At 45.2% G+C, this 10,573-nt stretch overlaps 1 protein-coding gene across 5 annotated transcripts in view; it reads right to left on the bottom strand.

The window, feature by feature from the left end:
• Positions 1–2,465: 2,465 nt before the first annotated feature.
• Positions 2,466–10,573, bottom strand: part of FAM120B (family with sequence similarity 120B) — a 95,020-nt gene continuing 86,912 nt past the window's right edge. For all 5 annotated transcript variants that reach the window (XM_034669501.1, XM_034669500.1, XM_034669505.1 and 2 more), the window contains one exon: positions 2,466–4,463. In XM_034669501.1, the coding sequence (XP_034525392.1) occupies positions 4,451–4,463 (13 nt within the window). In that variant the 3' untranslated portion in view covers positions 2,466–4,450. The remainder of the gene's footprint in view (positions 4,464–10,573) is intronic.

The raw sequence follows: 10,573 nt of genomic DNA, 5'->3' as shown, positions 1-10,573 counted from the left end.
GTACACTGTTATTTTTAAATACATACATACATACATATTTAAAACTTCTCTCACCTAAAATTTTCAATACAGTAAAAAGGAATCCTCAATAATTTTTAAGTGTGAAGGGATCTACGACCAGAAAGAGTGCGAACTGCTTGAAAGGGTAATATGGCTTTTGGATAAAAAGCCACGGCTTCCACGACTCTCTTATTTCTGTCCTTATGCATTTGGCAGAGTCCACATGGCTGGGGAGTGATCGCTGCCTCTTTGTGAAGGGAAACCACTCACGACCCAAACAGGTCAAGGAAGTCACTACTGTGACATCTAGGCACTCAGGGTCAAGAATACGCATCTGATAGCCCAGTCACCGTCATGTGCCACCAACACTCGCGGGGCCACCGGCTGAACCTCTAGGGCTGAGGTGAACTATCTCAAGTCGGCTTTCAGACTCGGGAAGCTCAATTGTGAGAAGGAGATGTGCAAAAAGAGAGCAAGGGAAGAAGGTTTCTGAGGACAACACAAGAGTCTGATTCTTTGGGAAACGTTTTTAGAACGAAATAAAACTCTGTGACCCTAACAGGCACCGCTCCTCCCAGATGCCCCTTGGCTGCCCCAACTCTGTTTCCTTGGAACAGCTTCCCCCTTCTTCACGGACTCAGGTGTCCCAAGCGTACAGTGGCTTGTCACCTGCTCCACCATCCGGGACGCGGGGGTGGAATCAACTCGAGAAGACGCCAAGCTGATTTCCGTGGCTCAGACCCTCACACGTGACAGGCTTTCACCTTGATTTAGATCAAGGGTCGTGGCTGAAAGCATTCGGTTCAATAAACAGATCAGTGGCTTAAGTTAACAGAACTACTTGCTTTTCCTGTATTCTAAAGCTACAGGGACCAAGACGAGGGAGCGTGTGTCTCAGACCATTTTACAGGCACTTACAGACCAGAGGCTAACCGGAGGCCGCGATGCCCAGAGCTCAGGCAGTTCTGCTCCTGGTGCTCAATTTGTCTCATGCAAAATGGGATGAAAAGACAAACAGCACAGCCAGTGAGAAAACCTACAGTCCCCCAAACCTTCCCACAGACATTCCTTCCCTGGGTCACTCTGTTCGGTTTTATTAAAAACTATTAAGATTCGATGGCCCCCAGTGGGGAAACTCCACATTTGAAGATTAAGGGCACGTGGATTTACGTGCCTTAGCGTGAAGCCACGGCCAAAGTGCCCTTGGAGGTCCCGCGGGGCCGAGTCACGCTTGCCCTCAGCTGTGGTCTCCCGGCTGAGGGGTCGCTGGGGACACGACAGCCCCGCCCAGGCCTGCTCACAGGCACCACGAGGGATCGCCAGGACTCATCAGGTATCCCACAGGGTCTCCGACCTCAGCACCCCCCAGGCCTTTGAAAGGGGCTTCTGGGGAAATCACAAAAAGTGAAGGTCAATCTGTTTCAAATGGCTGTTTCTTATCTTTTTATTTAGATGGAAGGCCAAATAGAGAAGGTTAGAGTTAACTTTCTGGTTTTTATCTAACATTTAATAAAACTGCCATAATGAGAAAAATCACATTCCCACAGTGGTTTTCAGAACCACACAGAGCTTGCAAACAAGGGCTGTCTGCAGGTGAGGGGAGCGCTGTGCCCGCAGGCTGCCCAGACCAATGGCCGCACGTGGGGATGGACGCTGCGGGAACAGAAACACAGGCCACAAGGCCTCAGGCATCACCAGAGACTGAAGGGGATTTGGATGAGTAGCCTTTCTAATAATTTAGAACCTTCTTGTGCACTTGGCTCAAAATGAGGAAAAAGAGGGGTGCCTGGGTGGCTTAGTCAGTTGAGCGCCCGACTCTTGGTTTCAGCTCAGGTCACGATCTCAGGGTCATGAGGCTGAGACCCATGAAAGGCTTTGCACTCAGTGGGGAATCTGCTTGTTCCTCTCCCCGTCTCTCCTCTTGCGCCCTCGTGCACGGGCTTTTTCTTGCTCGCTCACTCACTAAAATAAATAAATAAAATCTTAAAAAAAGAAAAAAAAAGATGAGGGAAAAGAGAACAACTGCAAGGCCGGCCAGTTGTTGGCTGGTTTCATTACTGTCTGACCACATTTCAGGGTCAAGTTTGAAACGCTGGCCCCCTAGTCCTCGAGCTCTTTCTGAAGGCCCTACAGAAGCCAGCGAGGAAAAGGCAAGTGTCAGCTTTCACTACACTAACAGGGAGGCCAACGGTGGGATGCAGATGGTGTCCCGGGGTGACCCACTTGGCATCAAACAAGAGGAGATGACAAACACCAGGGCCCCTGGCTTCCTGGAGGGGAAAAGGCCAGGCTCCCCTCTCCCCACAAGGAGCTGCAGCTCCCTGAGGACAGGGGTGAGGGTTGGCGATGAACCCTCTCCGTGTCCACCAGCCTGCAGGCCCAGCTCCTGCTGCGACCAACCATGGACAAACGGCCACAAATGACACACGCACTCGGTCAGCTGGGATTCAACATGACACAAGAGCTCGGCATACACACAACATAGGCTTTTTTCCTTCTGCGTATTTTTTTTCTTTTTTGTGACAGGAAATGGTGGTGCTACTGACTTATTTTTCTTCCTAAGTTGTGCCAGGTGCCCGAAAGAGCTTGAAATTTTAAACACAAAGTTCAAAGGATGGGGAAGAAATGAACAGGTCCAGCCCTTTGGACGCTGAGCTTCATAAAATCCAAGAGCTCAGTGCTTTATAAATACACACTTTACCCAAGATGTGAAGATGCTCACTGGCCATCACTATTTCTTTTCTTTTCAACCACATAATACATGAAGTCATTCCTGTTGCAAAAATTCATGGATAAGGCAGATGTCTCTTTGGAAACCTAGTCCCTCTTACAAGATGTGTGACAGGCGGTCAGTGACGTGCCAGGGGAACGCACCGGACGCCACCATGGGCTCAGCCATGCCAGATGCTCTCTGCAAGTTCAAGCAAGAGGCGTCCTCTCAGGGCTCCTATCATGGGCACCAAGGTGACAGGGATGGGGAGGCATTCCACCCTCTGCCCTCTACCCAGCATCCGTCCCTCCTGTGGACGCTGGTGGAGCAGCTCCCGAGAAGAGGATTCCGACCGGCCCCTGTCTCGTACGGACCTCTCTTCCCGAGCACAGGGCTGGCCAGCCTATTGGGAGCTCCTGGGGGTTGTGGAAACATTACCTGTTTCATTATCTAGTTTCATTTTATTTATATGACATCTTGGAATGAAAGCTGCATTAAGAAAGAGCTCTGAGCATAAGGACTCTAACGCACATTTGCACGTATTTAAATAGCTTTGGAAAAACAGTAGCAGACTGACACAGGAATTACCACTTTTTTTTCAAGGGTGTACACAGACTTACAGCTGGTAACCCCTGAACTCCATAAACCCGGCGCGAAACGAAGATGCTGGTGCAGAGCCCACAAGAAACCTGGCCGGACGTCGCTGGGTGCCTGTGGCTCTTCCAGCTGTAGAACTTTAACGACAGGTACAAATGAAAAGCAGGAGCAGAGAAGCAGGTCTTCATTTCTTGTTCTAACAGCAGACGAACTCGTAGTAGAGGTCAGTATCGTAACAAAAGGAGAGCAGAGGAGCCTAATCAGACTGTCCGTACGGCGGCCGAGGTTCCTTTGTGCGCACAACCAAGCATGTGAAAGGGGGCCGCGAGTCCCGGTCCTGCGTGAGCCACTGGGCTCCAAGGGCTGCTTGTTCTCAGATCCTGCACACGTCCTTTACCCCAGGTGGTCCCGCTATATTCCCTAGAACAAAATGGTAACCACAAACCAGTCGTTCCCATGCAGCCATGCAGCACTTCCGAGCCAGTGACCAGATGACATTTCCGACACATTTAAACAAGGACCGGAGACTAAGCTGGCGCACCGAGAAGCACTGTGAACTTTCACATGGGCCTGCGCATACCAGGCCTGGGTGGGCTGTTCAGGAAATCACTTGCTGAACTCGCATTTTTAACACAAGCATGAGGGACTCAAGGGCAGCAGCTTGAAGACACAAGGTCTGTTGCCAGGTGGGCAACCCTACGCCAGGCTCTGCCCCTCGGGAGCTGCGCAGCCCGGGCTGACGCAGGCGTTCGTCGTTTTTGCGTTCTCTCTGCGAAGGTCTATACATTTACAGTCAGCAATTGGGATGATCCCCGCACGCGGGCTGCAGCCACCACAATGCGTCTGGGCAGGGGCTGGCGGTTTCTCTAACGCCCTCAGCCTTGCCTGGCTGCTGGTTTCCAGAAGCCGTCCCTGCTCTGGTGTTGATGTAAATGGCACAATGGAGCGGAGTTCACGAACACCACATCCAGCTCATCTCATTCAATACACCTGTACTGAGCGCCCACGACTGGGTAAAATACCGCGTTACCTCATTCTATGTCTTGGTTGTGGATAAGCAAGAGGTACTGGCTTTATGCTCAACGTCCACGCTTTAAAATTACTCTCCAACCGTGAGGGTCTGTCCTGTTCAGCAGGCGGGCATCAGTTGGACCACCTGCAACACAAGTGACTGCATGAGCCTCCCCGCCAAGTGCATCCTGCAAGCCAGCCCACAGGCAGGAGTGCCCCAGGTGCCCGTGTCCTGTTGATGGCAGGCCTGGCCAGAGCAGCTGGGGTGCGCATGCCTGAGCACCGCTTATTTGGGGGTCTGGGAGGAGACAATGTTTCATGTATGAGCACCCTGCCTGATTCCACAATGAGTCAGGGACACACTCTCACTGAATGGAGAATGGTGGCCATGATTGTTGACTTCCTAGTTGTTAAAACCAAAAGTCACAGTTGCAGCCATGAAGACCTGTCCCAACACCACCTACCGAGTGCTTACTATGTGTTGACCCGTGGGGCCCTGAGGGCCGGCATCCTCCATATTCTGGGGATCGTTCCCGCCTCGACAGCTCTAGAAGTTGCCTGCTGCCCTCTTCTGAACGCCCCTCCCCAGGACCCAGGGCACTGTGTCACTGGCCTCTCCAGACCTTTCGAGTGGCTCCCGCATAGATCCCCCTTTCACACAGGTGGTAGGTGCTGGTGCCCAGGGTCTGTGTCTGGGTCTCTACAATGTGCCGACGGACCCTGGCCCTGCCAGTTCCCGCTCCCACTCCCGGACTCCTCTGACAAGCGCCCAGCGCTGTGGAGACCACACAGCACGTGCTCATTGCATGTTTGCACGGGGCAAGATGCTACGTGTGAGCGTACACACCCTTTTGCTGACTCGGGGGGAGTGACATCGCCCCTCAGGTGTGCTAAGGCCATATACGCAGCAGGCCACAGGATGGAAGCTGAGCCACGGACAGCACGGGCACCTCAATCACAATGTACCCAAAAGTTAAAGCTTGTCTACACTTGCTCTCCTCCCATTTCCCACCCATGTTAATGGCACTGAAATCTGAACTCGATGCATATCAGAGACTTGAGGATCATTCCAGGGCCCTTGTGTAGTGCTTCCCTCACCCCAGTTTCAAATGGTCACTCAGGGCTTCCCCAGAGCTTCTTAATCATGCCATTCCCTCAGTGTCTCTAGGAAGAGCAGAAAGACTCTTCCTCAGATCAGGAGTGAAAGAGCAAGGATCCCCAGGGATCCCATGGCTTAAAGTCCCACGCAGGGCACAGGCTTCCAATGGCCTTTTCGGTACCTGACTCTTCAACACAATCTGCCCTCAAGAATTACCAGCCATGTAAGAAAAAAAATCTAAAACAAAAATGAGGACCAAAACAAACACACAGAAAGAGAAACTTGGAAGAAGAGTCTATGAAGGAGAAAGAAAAAACAAAATAAAACTACTGGTGTAATTAATTTCCTCGAATGCAAAAGAAATGTTGTGATCATGAAACAACAAAGAGTATGCTATAAAAAAGAGACATCCTAAGCTCCCAGAATTTAGAAACAGCAAAATTAAAGACCAGAAAGAAGACAAAGCTGATGAAATCTCCCACACAACAATACTAGGAAAGAAAACGCAGGACAATTACAGGGCTGGAATATGGTGTCTAACCTCTGAGACAAACAACAGCAGAGAGAATGGAAGGAAGTACATCACAGAAGCAATCACCTGAGGAAAGTTCCAGATCTGAAAGATAGGAACCAGCTTCGTGTTGCCGCCCATCGGGTGGCTATCAGGTGCGGTGGAGATGGAAAGGCTGCTGGTGTGGGCTGGCTTGGGTGGCGCTCCCCACTGCCCTCTGAGTGGGGGCTCTCTGGGAGGCTCTCACTGGAGGCCAGGTGCACAGAGGCTGGGCCATGGGAACAGCCACTCCTGAGGCCATTCCCAGGACCCTCCTTACCGACTTCCTCTGGGATGCAGCCTGTCTGCAGAGGCTGTTCAGCAAGGAGCTATTTATCTGCTGGATGGACACTGGGGTTGTTTCCATCTGCTTAGTGCTGTGGATAATGATGTTATGGGCATTGGTGTACAACATCTGAATCCCTGCTTTTAATTCTTTGGGGTATATACCTAGGAATGGAAGAGCTGGGTCACATGTAACCTTTTGAAAAACCACAAAACTGTTTTTCTCAGGGACTGCACCATTTTACATTCCCAAGAACAATGCATGGAGTGGGGGTGGTTTCTCCACACCCTTGTCCATATTTACGATTTTCTGTTTACCATCAGTAGGAGCTGTGCTATCCTGGTTGGTGTGAAGTGATACCTCGTGGTTTCGACTTGGATTTCCCTGAGGACTAATCATGTGCAGCACCTTTTCATGTGCTTCCTGGCCATACGCACACCTTCTTTATAGAAAAACCTATTCAAGCCGTGTTATCTTTTTGTTGTCAAGTTGTGGGGTTATTAATAACCCTGTCTTTTCACTTTCTTGATATTATCCTTTAATGTATCAAAATTCTTAATTCTGACGCAGTCTAATTTATCTATTTTTTCTTCTTCTGTTACCTATGCTTTTGGTGTCATATCCATGAGGACTTAGCCAAATCCAATGCCATAAAGGTTTTCTCAATGCTTTATTTATTATAGATGCAGCCCTGGAGTCTAGGTCTTAACCCATTTAGAGGTAATTTTGGTATATGGAGTTACGTAAAGGCCCAATTTCATTCTTTTGCATGGGATATCCAGTTTTCCCACACCATTAAATAGGAATAATTCTTACCAAGATGCTGTTAATGGGACTGCTTTCTTAATTTCCTTTTCTGACAGCTCGTTGCTGGTGTATAGAACACAAACGATTTTTGTCTGTTGACCTTAAATTCTGCAGCTCTGCTGAACTTATTAGCTCTAGTAGCTTTCTGTTGAGTGTTTGGGATTTTCTAGATATAGGATCACGACATGTATAGCTAGAGACAGCTTTACATCTTCCTTTTCAATTTGGATGCTTTTTCTTTCTTTTTCTTATCTAATTGCTCTAGCTAGAATGCCAGTACAATGTTGAATAGTAGTGGTGAAACTGGGCATCTTGTTCATGATCTTAGGGGGGAAGCTTCTCATCTTTCACCACTGAGTATGATATTAGCTATGGGTTTTTCATAAATACCCTTTATCAAGTTGAGGAATTTTACCTCTATTCCTAGTCTTCTGAGTTTTTATTACAAAAGCATGTTGGATTTTGTCAAATGTCTTTACTGAATCAACTGAGATGGTCATGTGACTGCAGCCTTTGTTCTAAGATGTTGAACCACCCTTCCATTCCTGGAATAGATCCCCCTGGTTCCTGTGGATAATCCTTTTGATATTCTATCAGATAAACTTCCGAATATTTTGTTGAAGATTTTTGTATTTACATTCACAAAAGATACTGGTTTATATTTTCTTGTGATTTTCTTATCTGGTTTTGGTATCAGGGAAATTCTGGCCTCATTGAATGAATTATGAAGTATCTGGTTTAAATTTTTTTTTTTTTTTAAGAATTTGAGGAGAACTAGTGTCAGTTCTTGAAATGTTGGTAGAATTCACAGAGAAGCAATTTGGTCCAAGACTTTTCTTTGCTGGAGGTTTCTGATTACTGATTCAATCTCACTACCTGTTAAGGCTACTGAGATTTTCTATTTTTTCTTATTTTAGGTAATTTATACATTTCAGGAATTTGCCCATTTCTTCTAGACTGGCATAAAATTTTTCATAATATGCTGTTATAATCCTTTTGATCTCTGTCAAGTCAGTTGCAATGTCCTCACTTACATTTCTGATTTTATTTCTATCTTTTTGTCTACCTAAAGGTTTTTCAATTTTCCTATCTTTTCAAAGAACCAACTCCAGATTTCATTGATTTTCCCTATTGTTTTTCTATCCTTGTCTTGTTCTTGATCTTAGCAGAAAAACATTTTTTTTGCATTTCTTTTTTTTCCATAATAATTCGTTCTTTCTGATAGCTGAGTAATATTCCATTGTATATATGGACCACAGCTTCTTAATCCAGTCATCTGTTGAAGGGCATCTCGGCTCCTTCCATGATTTGGCTATTGTGGACAATGCAGCTATGAACATTGGGGTGCATATGGCCCTTCTCTTTACTACGTCTGTATCTTTGGGGTAAACACCCAGTAGTGCAATGGCTGGGTCATAGGGTAGTTCAATTTTTAACTTTTTAAGGGACCTCCACACTGTTTTCCAGAGTGGCTGTACCAACTTGCATTCCCACCAACAATGTAGGAGGGATCCCCTTTCTCCACATCCTCTCCAGCAATTGTTGTTTCTTGCCTTGTCAATTTTTGCCATTCTAAGTGGCGTAAGGTGGTATCTTAACTCTTTTTCACCATTGAGTATGATGTTAGCAGTGGATTTGTCACATATGGCCTTTATCACATTAATGTTCCCTAAACACTCACTTTGTTGAGTTTTTGTCATGAACAGATGTTGAATGTTATCAAATGCTTTTCTCTGCATCTAGTGAGATATGATTTTCGTTTTTTATTAATGTGGCACATTGTGTTTACATTTGTAGATACTGAACCATCCTCGCATCCCCCAAATAAATCCCACTTGACTGTGGTGAAATGTATTTGAAAGCTTCCTTTCCTATTCTATTTTTTTGGAATAGTTTGAGAAGAATAGGCTTCTTTAAATGACTGGTAGAATTCATCTCTGAATAATGTGAATTCATTGGTCCTGCACTTTTGTTTAAAGGGAGTTTGTTTTTTTTTTATTTTGAGATTTTATGCCAAAGGAAGGGAATTAACACTTAACAGATGCTTATTATATGTCAGGCATTGTGCCCAGAAGTTTTTAAAAAATTCTGTTTCAATTATTTTTTTAAAGATTTATTTATTAGTTTTACTTTGTTCTTTCCTATTTTTTAATTTATTAATAATTTTTATTATGTTAGTCACCATACAGTGCATCCCTGGTTTCTGATGTAAAGTTTGATGATTCATTAGTTGCGTATAACACCCAGTGCACCATGCAATATGTGCCCTCCTTACTACCCACCACCGGTCTATCCCATCCCCCACCCCCTCCCCTCTGAAGCCCCCAGTTTGTTTCTCAGAGTCCATAGTCTCTCATGCTTCATTCCCTAATGGGAGTTTTTTTGATCACCAATTCAATTTTGTTACTAGTAATTGGTCTTTTCAGATTTTCTTTCTTACTGATTCAATGTGGAAGATTTATGTTTCTAGGAATGTAACCATTTCTTCTAGGTTGTCCAATTTATTGGCGTATAATTTTTTATAGTATTCTCTTATAATCCTTTGTATTTTCGTGGTCTCAGTCATTACTTCTATTTCATTTCTGGTTTTATTTGGGTCCTCTCTTTTTCTTGATAAATCTGGCCAAAGGTTATCTCTTCAAAGAACCAGCTCTCAGTTTCATTGATCTTCGCTGTTTTTGTTTTTCTCTGGTCTCTTATGTCATTAACTTCCCCTCTGATCTTTATTATTTCTCTCCTTCTACTAACTTTGAGCTTTGTTCTTCCTTTTCTAGTTCCTTCAGGTGTTAGGTTAGATTGATTTTCCTTGTTTCTTGAGGTGGGCCTGTATTGCTATCAATTCCCCTCTTAGAATTGCTTTTGCCAACATCCCAAAGACAATGGACCATTATTTTCTCGTTTCCTTTTTGATATTTTTGCCGACCATTGGTTGTTTAGTAGCATGTTGTTTAACCTCCACGTTTGTGTTTTTTTCCAGTTTTTTTCTTCTTGTTAATTGATATCTAGTTTCATACCATTGTGGTTGGAAAGGACGCTTGACATTATTTTTCATCTTTTTAAATTTATTGAGACTTGTTTTATAGCCTCACATGTGATCTATCCTGGAGAATGTTCCATGTGCATTGAAAAGAATGTGTATTTTGCTGCTTTTGAATGAAATGTTCTGTATTTACCCGTTAAGTGCATCTGGTCTAATGTATCATTCAAAGAAATGTTTCCTTAGTGATTTTCTGCTTGGATAATCAATCCATGATGTAAGTGGGGTGTTAAAGCCCCCTACATCACTGAATTACAGTCAACTTCTCTCTTCATGTGTTAGTATTTGCTTTATGTATTTGGGTGCTCCAATGTTGGCTGTATACACAATTATTATATCCTCTTGTTGGACTGATCCCTTTGCCATTATGTAACGTCCTTCCTTTGTTTCTTGTTATAGTCTTTGTTTTTTTTTTAATGATTTTTTTTATTATATTATGTTAATCACCATACAGTACATCCCCGGATTCCAATGTA

The sequence above is a fragment of the Ailuropoda melanoleuca genome, chromosome 10 (genome assembly GCF_002007445.2).
Source record: "Ailuropoda melanoleuca isolate Jingjing chromosome 10, ASM200744v2, whole genome shotgun sequence".
NCBI classification, from domain to species: Eukaryota; Metazoa; Chordata; class Mammalia; order Carnivora; family Ursidae; genus Ailuropoda; species Ailuropoda melanoleuca.
Note: the sequence above shows the minus strand (reverse complement) of the source record. Positions and strands in the feature narration are given on the sequence as shown.